General features: G+C 39.4%; 1 protein-coding gene across 2 annotated transcripts; it reads right to left on the reverse strand.

Moving 5' to 3' along the window:
- Nucleotides 1-8531, reverse strand: LOC109421660 (E3 ubiquitin-protein ligase Su(dx)). Of its 2 annotated transcripts, none has more exons than XM_062843599.1 (5): nt 8178-8531; nt 7259-7755; nt 3948-5947; nt 1771-1969; nt 1-1579 (listed from the first exon to the last, which is right to left on the reverse strand). In XM_062843599.1, the coding sequence occupies exons 1-5, from the start codon at nt 8209-8211 to the stop codon at nt 1310-1312; spliced, it is 3000 nt and encodes a 999-aa protein (XP_062699583.1). In that variant the 5' UTR covers nt 8212-8531; the 3' UTR covers nt 1-1309. The 2 variants fall into 2 exon arrangements, with proteins under 2 accessions (XP_062699583.1, XP_062699584.1); XM_062843600.1 differs by having other exon boundaries at nt 3948-5944; nt 8178-8527.
- Between the last annotated feature and the right edge of the window lie 10073 nt (nt 8532-18604).

Here is an 18604-nt window from a genome sequence, read left to right on the forward strand (position 1 = left end):
TGTTGCTGATATTGTTCTTTATTTGTAAAACAGAAAATAACATATTTCATCGATAAACCATCCTTCATATCAGAATATCAAATATGTACACTAAAAAAATCAGCCTAGACATTTCGCTAAAGACAAAATATAATACAAAAAAATGTGGTGTTAACAAAACTATCAACGAAGACTCTACCCACCCGATTTCTGATATCGATCTCAGTGAACACATTGCCGAGAACACAGCAGGTAACAAATTTACCAAACCATGACAATTTTACGTTGGTATTGGTACCAAGATTTCATATCTCATTATCTACGTCACATAATCTGCAGGATTTTCAGCAATTTGTTTTACTGAGATCGATTTCAGAATATCGATGTTTTGAGAACTAAAGGGAAATGATCTTGGAATTTGCGTTACAAATATTAGCCTTCAACTTATTGAAAGAATTGAAATTTGCTCATTTTCCTGGATTTTGATAAAACTGTTTTATTGGTTTCAAACTGCATTTCGAATGCGTTGATTAAGTTTCTGTTTTCCAAGATGTTAGCTATTGTGTATGTATGATTTTTTTTTGTTCAGTTGTTAGACAAGTAATTACAGACAATGTTCCATGGTGTTCATCCAACAATTAGGTAATTTCTAACATGGCCCCGACGTTGCTCCTCTTTATATTTTGTCTTTCTCACACAAGAAAACGTTTTACGCGCACAAGGTACCGAACTGAAGAGGAAGGTAAAACTGCAGATTGAAATCTATTGTTCTGTGGGTGGATGATTTATTCATTGACTGGTAAAATTGAACGCCCATTGAAGCTACTGGAATAAACTATTTTCGCTAGTACGGTTTTACCATTATCATAGACAACAAGTTTTATTGTGGTTTCTTTTACTGACGGTACTTCGTTTAAACTTTTGTCTAATTTTGCTAGGCCTATTTTCTTTATCTTATATACAAAAACTCTTAAATATATTACAATGTGTTCTCCACCACATTTCCATTTATCACGATATTTGGATCAAGGGTAAAACTAAACGGATTTCATCAATTTTGTTTCCTAACTTATTTACAATTGAATAATGTCGATTGATGCGACATTAGAATAAAGCATTTCTTTATCAAAACTGTGGTCGAACAATATGCTAAGTATGATAAAATCACATTTTACAAATAAACGAGAACATAACAAGTTTCCAACTTAAATAATAAAAAATACCGCGTTGCTCTAGTCAATTCTGTTTGCAAACTTCGTATCACCGTAGATTTCATGCATCTCACTTCCGCAACAACAAATCCTTCACGCATCTCACCGAGAAGACCGCTTTACTCCTGCCCGAAACCTTCCGTCTCTTCGATTGCATAGTTGAGCTTCTCGACCAACTGATCATAGCTCTTGTACGGTGGCAGGTCCAACCGGTTGAAGCAGGTGTGTGACCGAGGTAGCCACGTGTCCTTTCCGACCTTTTCGATGCAGAACCGCTGGGGCCCGTTGGAACCCATCAGTTCGGCAAATCCACCGACCGGCACACGGCACGTTCCGGTGACGAACTGTAGCAGTCGAGCTCGCTTTTCGTTGTCTGTTTCCCGCACAAACTGTTGGGTGAAAGGAATTGTTAGCGGATGCTGTTTCATAGAGTCATAACAACCTCCGGATTTGTAGGCTCAATGATAGTCAGTAGGACTGATTAACATGTCCTAGTGAAATTGAATAAATTTCAAATTTCATGGAGATTCTTTAAAACAAAAGCAAGCACAGCTAAAACAGAAAATACGTCGAAACCTACCTGCCAGAACCACACGACTTGCTTGCTGTTACGGTTGTAATGCCGGTAGATCGAATTACGCTGCCAGTCGTCGACGTCGATCTCCTGCATGCCGCAAAGCATCAGCTCCAGCTCTCGCTCGTCAAAGTACTTCAACCACTCCAAAGGCACCACCTCGTTGAAACCGTCCAGGAAGGTTTTGGTTTGCTCTTCGATACCTCTGTAATATTGATGTCGTGTCGATTAGAATCAGTTTCAGTTTCAGTTGCTTATTCTGAAAAGCCCCATTTTCCAATATGTATGTCATACTGATCTTCATGAAAATAAGTCATGTTCGTCCAAAATATCTAGACTTAGTACCAATTTATTGATCACGCGTTTGCTTCGTATCTTAACTATGAAGTTTTGATTCCTGCTTAATTTGGGTAGTGGCTACAGTTAGGATAGCTCGAATCAATCTTCAACTTTTATGCTGAACAAAATCGACCTGCCTATGAAAAACAAATTGACATGCCTATGAAAAACGGAACAGCACAAATCTAGACGAACATTTGAAAAGGGCCCATCTGTATCCTCCAACGCACATCAACACCCTTAAGAGATAGCTTGAAGAACACGCTTTCTGAAAAGGGTGTTGATGTGCGTGGGTGGATGCAGATAGACCCTACAGAGACAAAAGCATGTTTGTTTACGCAAAACAGATAGGCCCTTTACGAATGTTCATCTAGAAATGGCTTTAACTCAACAACCTTACTTTCGCAAGAAGAACTTCTGTTCAGGTAAATTTGCGAATTCGGCTTTCAGTAAAATAAAACGGCAAAGTCATGTGTTATGCCTCGAGCATGTGTGCTTGTCATCAACACAGTTACTACTCTCGTTTCTGAGCTATCTACCATAGATAGATCAGTTGGAAATCTTAACAGAAAATACGTCTATTATCGGGTTATTTATTGCATGATGAATCGTTCTCTACGGATTCATTCCAATAACGTCACTTCAAAATGGTTCAAGCTAAATGTTTGTGTGGTAGAGATGCTAATGTTCATCTTATCATCTGGGACTGCACGAACATTAACCTCCAGCTTGATGATGGAATACCTAACTAGTGCAGATCTATGGATTATACAACATAAGCAACTGTATGAAGGTTGGGTCATATTTTCTACTAGAGAATAAGTTAGTCATACCACCGTTTTGCTTTTTTGATCAGAACTAGTCACGAGTTGACCAGTTGTCATGTGACCATCGCGACACCTTTTTGTTATCAAACTTTGCGTTCTATAAATCTCCGGTCAACCAACTGAGATCTCAGATTTAATTGCGACCAAGTTTCATAGATATTCACCATCCAAGGGAAGTAGATGATACCGTTGATACTACAACGTCCGTCATCATAAAAGGATTTGAAGAAGCTTGCTCTTTGCGGTCTGTGAAGTCTACGAGAAAAGCATCTTGATGGTAATCTGACCTGATTAAGCTCAGAAAACAAGAGAGAAAGAGTTGTAACAGGCGTCGTGCAGGCTCGTAAGGCCTACAAGAAAGCCCTCTGGTCTGCTAAACGATCCGACTGGTAAAAAACTTCAAACAAGTATTTCCAAATTGAGTCAAGTCAGTCGGATGAACAAAATCTATAGATTTCTGAATGAACGAATTTTGTTTGACAAACGCCGGTTTTCCTTCTTCCGATGAAGAACTTCTAGAATATTTCACTACACATTTCGGATGTATGGATATTCCATCTTCGGTGAAACCTGATGTCTTTTCGTGTAGCTATGATTCTCTGACTTTGGCTCGATGTATTGTAACTATTGAATCGATTAAAAAAAATACTGATTTGCAGATTATTCCAAAGGTGGTTTGTGCTTCGTGTGAAGCAGCAAGAATTTCATGCCTATTAGTTTGTCATCTTTCCGACTGAAATACCTAGAGTTAGAACGCATTGTTGATCATCACGTGATGTTCATCTAGCTAACATGCCACTTTATGTGACCCAACATGTCTTCTAATCTAGAAAGTTCACTGCGACGACAATGCCCTATCTCTTCAGAAAAAAAAACCTTTTGATTCTGATTTATCGACTCAGTTATGCAAATTTATCGTCTGAGCCTAAAGGATTTAGCACGATTTAGTATTTAATGTTTCTCTCTTACCTCTCTTTGATACCTAAGTAAATAAAATAAATAAGTCATTCCACTCACCTCGTCATTCGCCACTCCGTCATGAGCGAAATGTACTCCTCTTTGTTTTCTTCCGTAACGCGTTCCTTGTCGCCTTCCTCCTTTAGCTCGTGATGGATGATTTGCCCCAGCACCTCAAAGTCCACACTGAACCACAATTCCAGCCCGCACTCGTCAATGTTGTTGTCCCGCACCCAGATGAGCGAGTTGTAAAACTCCGGATCGATCGATTCGATATCTTTGGTAGTTAGCTTTTTGTTCAGCATCCGCTTGTAGAACGGCATCGTAAAACCGGAATAGATGAACCGTCCGTGGTACAGGGCCATGGCGATAAACCGGCCGATAAATTTGAAATACTGAAGGTGGTCCGGATTTACGTAACTGGCGGGGTTGATCTGCAGACTGTAGTTGTTCTTGTTGGCGTATTCGAACAAGCAGTACATCGGATTGAGAACTTCATGGGACAGCAGGAAGAACCATTCCCGCGAGACGCCACCATAGTCCAGGCCTTCCTCCCCTCGGAAGATAATGTACAATCTTCGTCGGAGTTCGTACGCAGGTAGCCGCATGATTTGGTGATAGGAATCCTCGAACAATGTTTGTCGGGTTAGAGTGATCTTGATATGAGATGCAAGGGCATTACTCTGACACAGGTACCGGAATTGGCTGAGCTTCCATCGGAACGATCGCTCATAAGCGCGAGGAACTCCGTAGACTCCTTTGCCTCCCTTCGGAGCACCCGGGCGAGGATCTTCGAAAGTTGTTTTCCTGTTATTGTGGTCTACGAAGAATCTCTCCCCAGTTGCGGTGTAACGGATTTCCCATCCTGGCGGAAGCGGACCCTCGGCAAGCATGTTGACTTCCTGACCCTGCGTTCGAGGGTCTTCCCATTGTGTCGTACGGTTCTTGTGGTTGACAAAGTAAACGCGGTTATCCGGTTGAACTCGTTTCTCCCAGCCATCAGGAAGAGGACCCAGCCCGTCATCCTCTTCCTGCACTGGCGTGGTGTTCGATTGTTGAGCATGTTGAGGATACAGGAACCGTTGATTGCCTTGCGATATGATGTGTTGCCGTTGGCCTTGCCAGTGCTGGAAGTGCATTAGGCGTTCACTGTTCGGTCGCTGCCAGGTTGTCGTCCTGGTATTGTGATCCACGTAGTACACTCGGCCCCGCGCATCCCGTCGCATTTCCCAGCCAGCCGGAAGTGGTTGTGGCTTTTCCCAATACGTGGATCTGGTGTTGTGATCCACATAGTATCGACGGCCATACTTGTCGACACGCATTTCCCAACCCGCAGGTAGAGGTTCGTCATCAACTTGATTTTGTTGCGCCGCTTGCAACATCATCTGCTGGTCGGTTAGACTTCCTCCTACTGGAACCAGTGCACCAGGTGCTCCCGCTGCTGACACTTGACCATTCACAGGTACCAAAGCTCCGCTCATAACGGGTTGAGCTTGTCCATGATTGGCACCGTTAGGAACTCCATTGATCAAGGAATCTTGCGATGAATTAGAATATACCGGACCTAGCCGTGGATGTCCCGCGGCCATGGAATGCATCGCTTGAGCTTGCTGTTGTTGTTGTTGATCCCAATTCATGCCACTACTTCGACGAACAGCACCGGTAGAAGATGCTCCAGGGCCCATCGGAGATGTTCCTCCGACCATAGGCATCGCCACACCGTTACCCATGGGACCTACCGCAGATGTAGCAGCCGCCGTCCCAGAGGAATGTATGTTTAGGTCATTGAAGTTGGCGGTGACGTTGTTAATCGATCCGCAATCCGCTGCCGAATTATTGCTGCTATTGGCGTGATTTACCGACGAAGGGGAATGATGTGGCTGTTGGTACTGTGTAGACGAAGATGAAGCACTGGAAGGAGCCTGCAGCTGAGACTGGGACTGTGACGAAGACCCACGTAGTCGCATACGTGCACGGATGCCGCCGTTTAGAATGCTACTTCGGTTGCTGCCAATTCCACTACTCGTGCCGGGCATGTCCATTAGGGCGGGGTGGAGCTGCTTGATGCGGATAAGACAGAAAAAAAGGGGGAAATGATAGGTATGAATAATTAACAAATGACACACCGTAAATGCTATTGATTTTCCCACATGGGGAAAATTTTAGATAGGTATAAGAAGTGCGTTTAGTGAACTCAATCGTAAAAAGGTGTTTCATTTTTGGGTAAAGCGAAAGTTCTTGATTATATCAGAAGAGAAATTTTGATTCATTGTTGCCTACTGGGTAATTGCTACCAATTTCAAATGCTCCCATCAAAAGTTTCTAAGTAAATGGTATAAAGCAAAAATATCTCAGTAAATAGAGTATCGCTTCCCTTATTGTGTTCCACTTTACATCCTAAGCAAAACAAAGAATTGCTGCTTGTTACGTTTCTTATTTTTGTATTTTCCTATTTTTCGAATAGGATGTGCTGAATGTTGAAAATTTAATTTTTAGTACGATGTAGCTTTTATTTTATGATCTTATCGTAAAATCTTAGTTCTTAAATAGAGGACTTTTTTTTAATTATTTTTGAAGTATTTAAATCATCGCCTCTTTGGCGATCAGACCTGTACACTGCCGTGAATCGCATATCAGTCCCATCTTTGCTGGATTTCCTATGCAAATGGGACAAATATGCGATTCACGGCAGTACAGGTCTGCCAAATATCAGTATCAGTGCCTGTTTTTCAGCCGAAAATGAATGACTGCGGCGGTCGTTTTCAGTTCCTCGATGTGAGAACTGACAGAGTCCGAGAGCTCCATTCGTGAGCGACCCAACAAGATCAATTCCTTCCCAATCATCCACACACTACTCATGCTGACAGGCCATTCGTCTCAAGCGGTGGCTTGTGAGAGTGAGTGCCCTATACGTTACCACAGTTGAAAATACTCAACTACAGAAAATTGAATGGAAATTTAGCCCTGTCAGCTCTCGCTTTCAGCACGCTGCGTGCGAGTGTGAGTACCTATTTTATTTCGCTCCCGTGTTGCTGATCGGAAAGCAGCATTGAGAGGACAACAAAAACGGAGAAAATGAAAAAACAAAATATCGCTATCATAAAGGCCTGTCGATTGCAGCACTGGACCTGTACACAGTTGAAAATCGATTCAAAAGATATAAGTTTAAGACTAAATTTCTAAGTTAACCCATCAAAATATCAAAGTCCTAATATTTTAGAAACAAACAAAAAACATCACTAAACGCATTCCGTCACTTACAATGGTTACAAAACACATAACTAGTACACATTTTCCCGAAGGTCAACAGCCAGTCATGTGCATGACAACGAACGAACGATAAGCAGCACCCCCACCCCACATAAACTTACCCCGTTACCGTTGGTGTGTGCACCGGCAACGTCATTGCCATGGCTGTTGTTGAGCCCAACGCTGCTGCTACTGCTGCCGCCCGCTCTCAATGCCACCGTGCGCATATCAATCTTCAACCCATTCAGCACGGTCACCAGTTCGCCGGTTTTCGTCGGCTGTCGTGGCTCGTGGGTTGCCTTGGAGCCACCGGAACCATCCGTCAGCAGGTCCATGCTCAGTTCCAAATTTTCCAGCACGCCGTTGTAGTGCTCGAGGATGTTGGCCAGGTAGACCGTCTGCTGGCCGAGCACCGAGTCCTTCCGAAAGCTCGAGTGGTCCAGCACCCGGAAGTGCAGCACCGAGTTGGCCGACACGATCACCGTGAAGCGTTCGTTCCATTTGGGCGCGTTTGTGTTCTTTAGGAAATCGGTCTTGCGGGTGCTTTTATTGTCGATGGAAATCTCCACGTACGGATTTGGCTTGAGGAACCCATTGCTGCGTAAGGAGGCGTGCTCGACTGAGAAAAGAAAAATGTGAAAATAGGATTGGGTCTTCTTGAGATAAACTATTAATCATTAATGCAATATTCTGCTTGCTCGGAATTCCTCGAAGAAATCAGATGATTAACAAGAAATGTCTGTAAAAATAGGTTTACTTTTTAATATTGGTTTTGAATTCAACGGAATTAAAGGATCATTGAAAAAATAAATAATACGAAACGCTATTGGAGGCTATGATGGTTGTTTTGGATAGTTGTGCGAAGTGATCTAACAACGAGATCTGAGTCCTTAAACGAGTTTAATGTGATTGTTTATATTATGATTTTTATGTTATGCGTGACTCAATAAATCGGACGCCATTTATATTATTTTATCAATTTGACTGATAACGGAAAAATCCCCATATTTGTCTCCATAATAAAGATAAGTATAAACTTACTCGTAACACTCAGCTGATGTATTCCCTCTTCCATCTGTTGTGTAGGTGAGCGGCGGCGTATCAATTGTTTTTCTTTTTTTTAACGATGACGCTCGTCTACGTGTTGCTCGCTCGTTGTGTGTTCCAACCAACCGTGTATAATGATCCCCCTCCGTACGTGCGAGGAGGGGTTTTTCGGTGGTTGCGGGTCACGTTTCTATGTGCTCCGACTATAGTGTTGCTGTCTACCGCGTATCGATTAATCCAACGACCGTCTATGTGCGTTTCCCCCGGCCCAGCTGCCCCGCGCGTTCGAGCGGCGTCGTAAATCTCTGCAATAAAGTGAAAGAAAGGAACGATAGAATTGAATCTAATTATCTAGCCATTCTGCACTTTCGATAATCGATTTATGATGAAAATTGTATGTCGGCCTATTAGGGGCCACTGACTATAACGGATATTACTTTCGTTTGTGACTATTGCGAAATTAGAAACTAACAGTAACAACGCAGAAATGAATTACGGACAACGCGAAAATTTCCAACTTTTCCAGCACAGTGTCAATCTATTATATAATCCCTACGAGTTATGCAATCAACTGTGCCGCAATATCTTCAGAGTAATAAATACACTAATCTATCATCTTACGCCTGGCATCCACGCACAAATGTGTGAACCCATTGACCATATCCCACCAACACTCCGACATCCGCATGAATTTGTGCAGACGCTGAGGTATATTCGGTCTGATGTGGATACAAACGATTGCAATCATAGCCTCCTTCCCCTTCCCCACATTGACCTGAAACCTGACGTGGCAGGCGCCATTGTCGCCTAAAAATAGAAGATCACCAACACTCACACACTGAAGATGATTGCGTAGTCCTCAGCAGATATCTCATTGGTTCCTTGTGTGAGTGCAGCTGGTCTGGCGACACTATAGTAGCATCCAAGAGCGGTCAATCAAGCTCAAGCTCAATGAGTAAATTCCATTCAACTAAAAGATTTGTTTCCGAACTGTAGAAACTGTTTTTAACGAAGCAATGTACTTAACAAAAATGCACAAATGCATAAGAACACTAATGAATGTTCTAGTTTCGATGTAGATGTAGCATTCGAGAACATAAACTAAAATCAAAACAATACTAATAGTCGATTCTTACTATACGAGCAGCTTGTGTAATTTTACCGGTTTTAATGTTGTCACAACATTGTCATCATTCTCATCAAACGCCTAAATGATGGGCAGGTGGACAACATATATTCGCCAAATCTGATCGACGCCGCAGAGACATCATTAACAGGTTCTTGACATTTTGTATAGTGGAGCTCACGTGCTCATGGCCATCGCCGCAGTTATGGAGGCAAATGAGCATCATACACGTACGTGTATCATCTGCGCCGGTGATTATTTGTATGGATTGTATTGATTGTATGGATGAGAAAATGCATTGAACAGTGCATAGTGAGGGGGAACTAGGAAAGTTGATGCATATTTCTTCTGCATGTTTCTCATAAGTCGATAAAAAATGTAAACAGCCTGGGATATACTGGAAACCCAAGAAGGGGAATGTCACTAACAATGATAACCGGAAAATCCGCTTACTCTTCAACATCGCGCTAGTTTCGAATCTTAAGGCGAAACTGGAAGCATTTCCTCATTTTTTTGGTTTTTGATTATTTGTAAAATAACGAAGCAATATTTTCAAAATTGGTTTTCGTGCACATGTAGAGTATAGATCAAGGTATCTCCTGAATTTTTTTGAGATTGAAAATGTTTCTCGTTTTTGCAGAAACCATTTTTTTGTGAAATTTTGTCTAAAAATGGTTTCTGCAAAAACGAAAAACATTTTCAGCCTGAAAAAAATTCAGGAGATACCTTGATCTATACTCTACATGTGCACGAAAACCGATTTTGAAAATATTGCATCGTTATTTTATAAAAAATCAAAAACCAAAAAGTGAGGAAATGGATCTAGTGCTTGTGTGCTCCACACTAAATGTTTTAAATCACTTGGACGAGATGCCAACTCTTCCGCTGTCAGTAACTCGGTAAAACTTGCACATATTGGTCCATTCTATACCTGCTTTTGCAAGGTTTAAAGAATAATTGTTATTACTGTACGTTGTCGATTATTCGATTAGGTTTATAGTAGCAACTTTTTACGAAATATTGAAATTTTATCAAAATTAACTCATAAATTGGCCAAGTTGATTATTAAATCAATTACAATTACAGTTACTTAGGTCTGTATGGAAATTAATTAGCTGTACGAAATTTAAATCAATAGAGGGATTCATTAAACAGCGTAAACTGCTGAATCAATACTATCCTGATTAAATGTCGCGATCACCAAAGCAATCTTTGATTATTTCATACGCATTTTCATGAAACATTTCAATAACACTAGTTTACAGCATTTTTGAACTTAGTAAGTTGATGATCGTTTTTGGTGTAGAATCATGCCCTGAGTTCAAAAACGCGAAGGAAAAAAATTACAGTAGAGCGAAAATTTTTTCGACTTTCCATACAAGGTTGATGATTTGAAATCGATGTTTGTTCTATTTTTAAGCAAAGTCGCTCACTTCACGCATCTCATTCTCCGTAATCAATGCTCCGATTGAGTTGAAATTTTTACCGACTCTCGACTACATAGTATTGTCTATGTCGTTGCGAACGAAACGCGCTGCTCACTTTCAAACAGCTTGAGAGTCGTCGCCAGGAAAAAAACGGATAATTTTGGATATGCGTGCACACTCAATTTCGATTTCTCTGTTCGGTAATTTATTTTACGGGTTTTGAACCGTAAAATACAAAAGTTACTGAGTTTTCAGCATTTTTGTACAACGTAACTGACGTTCAGTAATATTTTTTGACATTTTACTGAACACGGTTATAGTTTGTGCCGAGTCTTCAGCAAAGTTGAAGATTTACTGAGTTCAGTCAAATGTCAGTAAAAAGCAGTACTGACTTTTCAGCATTGGTTTCGTTTTTACTGAGCTTTCGTTAAAGTAAAATGTAAACATTTATCCGCGCGCGCTTCCAGCTGTCAAAAAGAGAAAAAAAGCTTTGATCATCAGAGCTGTCGCCCTCGCTGTCCGATCGCTGTTGCCATGAAACTGCTCTCATCATAAATAATGTTACGTTTTTAAATAACATCGATTCCTGTGCCGTTGCCGCATGTTTGGTAAGTATTCGAAAATCCTCGGCACCAGGGAACTAGAATGGCCTCACGTGCATACAATCCTTCAGTGACTTCGTTTGTGCAAGTGCTCCATCAGATGGGATACATTTGACCGCATCTCCAGATGGAGCAACACTCGGACTCGATCATCGACTGGATACTCCCGCGCATCGAGCTTTGCCCTGAGGTCATTCCGGTTCTGCCTGAGTTGTCGTAGATTTTAAATACTTCCAAAAGCGGTCGGCAGCCGGCAGGCCCTGATAAAAAATATCATAAAAATACGATAAATTTTATTGTTACAACACCATTTTTTCGAAAAATATTCACCATTAAACATATTGTAATTTGCACAGCACACTCACCATCACTCCTATTGTTCTATACCATTCGGCGAATGGTAAATGGCACTTTTACAATAAAAAATGGTGGTCGTTATGTATCTTAACCATAAAATTTTGAGAAAATTGTCATACACTTTTTCGCGAAAAACAATAGAATGTATTGTGTTTTTATGAGACATTTTTAGGGCAATTTTCAAAAGAAAACAATATATCTTAATGTTGTTTAATTGTTCTTACAATACAAATACAATTAATTGAATGGCGTCAAATAAATCGTTGTTGCAATAAAAATACAATAATATTTGTTATTTGTAAGCAGTTTTCGCTTTTGAAAATCCATAGAATTTATATTTCCCACTGACATTTATATCCAGCATTTACGAGCACTAATGGCCGCCAGAATGATATGCACATTTTATGATAAGAGTCAAACACTCTGATGTCTGTCTGGTATGTGTTGCTTGGCAGCTGTTGATAAGATCTATCATCAATCTTTTCAAATAACTGCCAAATATCACAAGTCAGACCTCAGGTCGTATGACCCATACCATAAATCGTTCACAATCCATGTGGCCATTAGTATCTGTAAATGCTGAAGAAAAATGTTACCGAGAAATATGAATTCTTTGGTTTTTCAAAGGCGAAATCTGTTTACAACAAATATTATTGCATGTTTATTTTAACATCTGTTCAATTGACCCCATTAAACAAATTGTATTTGTATTGTTATCAATGGTAGTTTACTATTTGTTAGATTCCTTTAATTTATTGGAAAACATTAGAAAAATCATTGTTCATCTTTTTCTTGTCGTAACGTCCTCGCTTGGCTAAAACCTGCTTTTCAGCTAGTTTTCTATAACTACTTCCTCAGTTATTCATTGAGAGCTTCCTCTGCCAACACGGCTTGACGTCTGTCAGTCGTTGAAGTTTTAGCACGTTTTAGCGAATAACATTCGATAACCGAAACATCTACTGTACTCAAATTTAAAACGAAAACTATAAAAAATATGTCAAGTGATTTTGTATTTGATTATACAAACATGATCCAAGCAACAATAATGTTTATTGTTATTTATTTGTTACGAATTGTTTTTAAGTGTAATTGAGAAATAAACTCTTTTTTAATAAAAAGTCCATGAGAACTTTGCAGGCACTTTTGCAATTATATAAAAACAACTTACATTAATTTTTACTGATAGTAACTAAAAAACAATCGAATCAATTAGTCACTAATAAAGCTAATGTTAACTTATTGTACGAACTATATGGGCTTGATTTCTATTGTAAAAAGTAACAATATATCTACTATGTGTTTTATTGTGAACAATAAAACCAGTCATATGTTAATAATATTTACTATGTAATGAATGGTAATTTTTTATCCGGGGGTGCACATGAATCGGAAGCACCTATGTAATATGGACGGATTCAAAATGCATCGAAAATGGGACAGGCTGGGAGGGAACAGAATATTTTCCGGAACTGAAAAACTCAGCAAGACCAATACAATCAAATTTTAGATTACCGAAAATTCAGTAACGTGTATATCAGCTATTACTGACTAAATCAGTATTTGTTTGACAGATCGAAATGTTGTGTGTTACCGACTTTTCGGTACTCACAACCATTTACCGACTTAACTCTGCTGTTCAAAAACCCAGTAAAATTTTACCGACTTCGGTAATCAAATCTGAGTGTGTGTGTTTCTGAGATGTCACTTGCTCACGAGTTGTTTTGTAAACAATTTCTAGCGTAACATTTGAAAAGGGCCTATCTGCAAAATGTAAACAAACCCGATTTTTCACTATTCCTATCAATATCTATCTAAGCTACCCCATAACACCTTAATCAATGCGAAAAGAGCTATTTTACCCGTTTTTTTAATAAATTTCAAAAGGGCCTATCTGAAATTGAATAATCTTTCAGGGTCTAACTGCATTCAAAAGGGCCTAACTGAAAATTACCTTTCAAATCAGATAGGCCCTTTTGTAAATTTTGATTATTTTTCATATTTTGAAATATTTTTAGTAATTCTTTGACTTTCCTTGAATTATCGATACAAATAAATCCAAAATAATTCAAATTAGCTAAAATTAAGAAAAAAATAAATGGGCCCAACTGAAAATTACCCCTCAAATCAGATAGGCCCTTTTGTAAATTTGGGTTATTTTTCATATTTTTCAATTATTTTGAGTAGTTCTTTAACTTTCCTTGAATAATCAATAATAATAATCCAGAATTACTAAAATTAGCCAAAAATAAGGAAAAAATAAAAGGGCCTAACTGAAATTGCCAACGGTAAAAGGGCCTAACTGCAAGGGCCTAACTGATATTGAGATTGTAAAAGGGCCTATCTGCCGTCCATGTTCAAAATCTATTATTTATTGGATTTTTGCTATAGTATAATGCAAATAATGCACAGAATCATAAAGTAGACTTCCTTACGTGTCAATGGATGGAATAAAACACCTAAAAAAAATCTTTCGTTTTTAAATAGGTTTAACTAATCTGGAAGGTAATCTTCTCATGCGATTTTCTCAATGTTTACGTTTTGCAGTTAGGCCCTTTTCAAATGTTACGCTAGATTTGAGAATTGTTTTGCTTTGCTTCTAATTTTTGAGCGTAATTGAACTTTGTTACGATCATCTTGATCCGGAAAACGCAAAATTAGAGCCAACATCAAGTTGTAAACGATAATCTTAAATGGTAAAAATGGAAACGGTTGAGAACGAGGTAAGAAATATTTTCTTCGTTTAAAATTTGAGTTCAGCTTTTTGAATTTTAGATTTCGAACGCATCCGACCTGGGCCGCGATCCTTCCGATGCTGATTATCCTGCAGAGTTTCTCGACGACAATGGTGATGGATACATCGACGAATTTGCAGAGCTAAATGAAGATGTCACAGAGCCGGAAATGGAATTTGAAAGTGACCTTCCAGCGGACGACTTACCAGCTGCAAAACGCAAGAGGTCGAAAACAAGGTCGGAGACTTCGTCGGAGAGCACCTTCGATTTTATGATTTCGTGCTACAAGAAGGAGTTTCGTGGGCAGCATCACGATGAAGGGAAAACAGCCGAGAAACTTATTTGCAAGGAGTTCCAGGTTTTCGGTAATTCTCCGGATGAAGTTTTGGAGCAAACTTGGGAAGCGGTAAGGAGTTACATTCGTCGGGAAGTTATTGTGTATGACGACCAAAACTTCAAAAAGGTAAAATGGGCTGGCGACACGGATCCTGAGTTCCAAGACATGGATAAATACGTTCTTTTCAAAGATCTTCAGCGTAAGCGTACGTATCGAGCATCTGATTTGCAAAAAAAAGTCGGATGTGATGGTCAAATGGAGAGGCAAGGTTGTTGATGTTTACTTGCATATTTATTCGATGGCAGTTGCAAATCAAAAGTTATACGATTTAGTGAAGAGGTTGGAAGCGCCAGAAGATCCAGACAGAGCGGGAGCTTGGAGTAACAAATCTTTTCAAGGACTGATTAACGAGCTGAAGTCACTGCATCCCGAAGTAAGTGCAGATTCATTCGTGTGGAACAACTGGGCAGAGCATGTGGAAGCGGCACCAGGTTACAGACGTGAATTTGTGAAACAGAACCCGCCGGATGATATTCGATCGTTTCTAAAACCTGCACCGAATGACGACTCCGGGGTGTTGGAAGAAAACCGACGAGGATTACTTTTGGCTCAGACAATCGTTCGTGCAATGGAAAAAGGCGTAAAAGAGTTACGAGAGCACTCTGTACAGTTGTCCACAACAGCCAGCCAGATTGAAGAACGCATCTCCAGAATGGAAATTCAGCTGAAAAGCTACAACGAAATGTTGACGTCGATGCAACGCTCACTTGCGCCAGTAGAGAGTGAGCTTAGTCGAACATTGGCTAGCTCTGTGACAGATGCAGACGTCGTTGATCATTCGTGAGAAACTGGAAATATTCATTTTAAATAATATTTTAAACAGCATTCGAAAAAACACCTTTATTTTAAGTTTCGGATTTTAAATTATTGATTACTCAAAATAAATCAATAGAATCGTTTTAACACCAATTTATTCGTGTTTCAATTACATTATCAGATCACATTTTTACAATCGAGTTCAGAACAAAAATCAAAGTTGTCCAAAGGTTGGGTGAGCCCAAACTTTCCTCCTTCGCTATATCCACACTTTCTCATGATTTTGGTGCAGTTATAATGTTTGAAGCTCAGCAAAGCCTTACCAACAACCGCTTTGAGATCTTTAGAACTGTTTTCTTCGTAGTGACGGCGCAAATATCGTTTAATAACCCCAAACATTATTTCAATTGGGTTATAAAAGGGACAATACGCTGGCAAGAATACTGGGACAATTCCGAGTGACCTTAAGTACATGGTAATATGCTTGTCACAATGTATTCTTGCCCCGTCCATCACCCAAACAGAATTAAAACCAGGGTATGTCTCGACACTGCCAGAACTAAGTGCAAACGTTCGACAGCATTCGAAAAATTTCTTCCGTGTGAATGTTCCTTTGGTCATAAATGAATCAAGAAGCCCACCTTGACCTAGAAAACAAAGAGTTGACACTCGCGGACGACGACGGAACTCACCTCGGAAAATTAACTTTTTCCCAACAAACCCATACCCTCTATTTCGTAGCATGTCTCGACTATCAAAAGCAGCTTCATCCAAAAACACTAAATTAGGCAGATCCCACTGGAACGATAGCTCCTCGCAATATTTTGAAATATCAGCATTACGGATTTGCATTGCTCGGCGTTCAAGTTTCTTCCAGCTCATACCTTCTGCATGGAGAATTCTTACTACTGAAGATCGACTGATAGGTGTCCCAAATTTATGAAAAAATCGCTTCTGTGCTTCATCAAGAAATAAGGTTGGTTCTGACATGTACAATTTCACAATCAGGGTGTCTACTCAATTATGAAAATTAAATTCCCTGATATTTCCAGGATTTTTCCAGGTATTTGAAAATAATTCCAGGTTCAAGAAACTCGACTAAACAAAACATGATTTCAGATTTCTAAAAATTCGTGGAAACGCATCTTTTTGGGAAATTTCTGGTTCAAACTTTATAATGACATTTAAGGATAACATTCCACCAGCGGAAGCACGAGATGATTTTCTGATGGAATTCTTAAAACGATCCTGGTGACACTTTTGGAGAATTTTCTGCATAATTTGATGAACATTTTGTTTATCAATTGCTGAAGAAATTTAGCAAGGAAAACAACAAGAAATTACACTATATTTTTATAAAAGTTCAGCTTGGCCGTTCCAGTAGATAATCTATCAAGTAGTTCCTGAGCAAACTTTCTTAAATATTGTCAGAAACTTTAAAAAAATGCAGCTAACGCTTTTGAACAAAACGTCCAAGAAATCCTTCACGCTTCAGTTATTGCGCACAAAGAACTTCGTTGGTTTCGCAAAAGAATCGCTCAAGTATGTATTTTTCAAGAATTTCGCTAGATTCTTCTCTTAGCGATTTCTCCTTTTATAGAAATTGCTAGCAAAAATGTTAAATATGTTTATAGGCTTTCAGTCAAAAAATTCTTTCAGAGTTAAAAAGACAATTCACACCGTCTTCAGCCAGAGGCTGCACAGACTGAACACATTACTTACGCTAGACAACGGACAACACAGAACACCCAGTGGCCCAGTGATGCATTTTTCGTTTGACGAAAAGTTTTCACCGACTGGAGCGGGAATCGAACCCACACTCCCTGGCTTACGATACGCCTAGACGACTGCCGCCGCTAACCGCACGGCCACGAAGCCCACTCAAAAAAATGACTTCAAATAATACTGTCAGTTACACTTGAAAATTTTAAAAATGTCCACATAAATTTAACTTCAGGAATTCCTTCAGAATATTTTAATTTTTTCTTCACAACAAATTTCAGCGATTATTTTATGTCATAACAGCGTTTTTACCAAAAGTATATGAATAAATATTGTTACAGGTGGACTTTTTTCAAAATAAATATAAAAAAAATGATGTGAATCAATAGTTTTGGTTGGCAATAGTTTCACTCTTGAAACAAGTAATTGACAATCAAAATATACCTATGTCCATCGAAAAAAGTTTCCTTCTAGTTCGTCAAAATTTGTGGAGATCAGAAGCAACTATTGCAAAAAGGGAGTTTTTTTTTTTTTCAAATATTGTATAGAATCATTTATGAGTTGATCTTAAAACGTTTCAGAAATGGTCAGAAAAATATTTTATTCTTCCACAAGTCATCTAGTTAATTTCGCTAGAAATACTAACATCAAATCCGCCAAGAGTTCCAATTGATCAATCATACTCTGCGGCAGTTTCAGGATTAAGATTAAAATACATCTTTAAGCTCCTTCAGGTATTTTTCAACATCTACAATTCAGTTTTCCGAAATAGGTAAAACATAAAATAGGAGATTGCTGTGGAAAAATACAAGTTAGTTCATAATATTTAACGAGCGGGCATTTAGTAGCGGCGCAGCCGAAAATTTTATTCGCTTTGAAGCATTTCTAACTGAAAATTTGTATTGAAATGATGAACCCACAAATTCCCTGATTGTCACCAGAATTCCCTGAGAATTCCAGGATTTTTCCAGGTCGAGTAAAATTCCCTGATAATTCCAGGTTTTCCAGGTTTTTCCAGATAGTAGACACCCTGACAATCCACTGCCTTTTTGCCGTCCCAAACTTTCTGTACACTAGCTGCCGCTCTTTTTTCGCGAGGACACCATGCTGCTTATACGAAGAAATCCAGGCACTTACGGTTGATTTACTTTTTCCGTAAATTTCACAGAGTTGTTGGCGCGGCAATCCCAGGAAAAAAAAATCCGTAGATACAATGATATTTTGTATTGAGGCTGGCACGTTGCCGTCGTACATTATGCCAAATGATATTGGACATTTCCTGAGTGAAAAACTATACTTTAT

The sequence above is a fragment of the Aedes albopictus genome, unplaced genomic scaffold, assembly GCF_035046485.1.
Source record: "Aedes albopictus strain Foshan unplaced genomic scaffold, AalbF5 HiC_scaffold_324, whole genome shotgun sequence".
Classification (NCBI taxonomy): Eukaryota; Metazoa; Arthropoda; class Insecta; order Diptera; family Culicidae; genus Aedes; species Aedes albopictus.

What these genes read in the sequence shown, in the direction of transcription:
- LOC109421660 (XM_062843599.1), bottom strand. Translation starts at nt 8,211, where the DNA reads ATGGAAGAGGGAATACATCAGCTGAGTGTTACGA. An exon ending in ACGGAGTGGCGAATGACGAG is followed by an intron (nt 1,970 to 3,947) that starts GTGAGTGGAATG and finishes TCAATATTACAG; the next exon opens with AGGTATCGAAGAGCAAACCA. An exon ending in AAGTCGTGTGGTTCTGGCAG is followed by an intron (nt 1,580 to 1,770) that starts GTAGGTTTCGAC and finishes TTCACCCAACAG; the next exon opens with TTTGTGCGGGAAACAGACAA.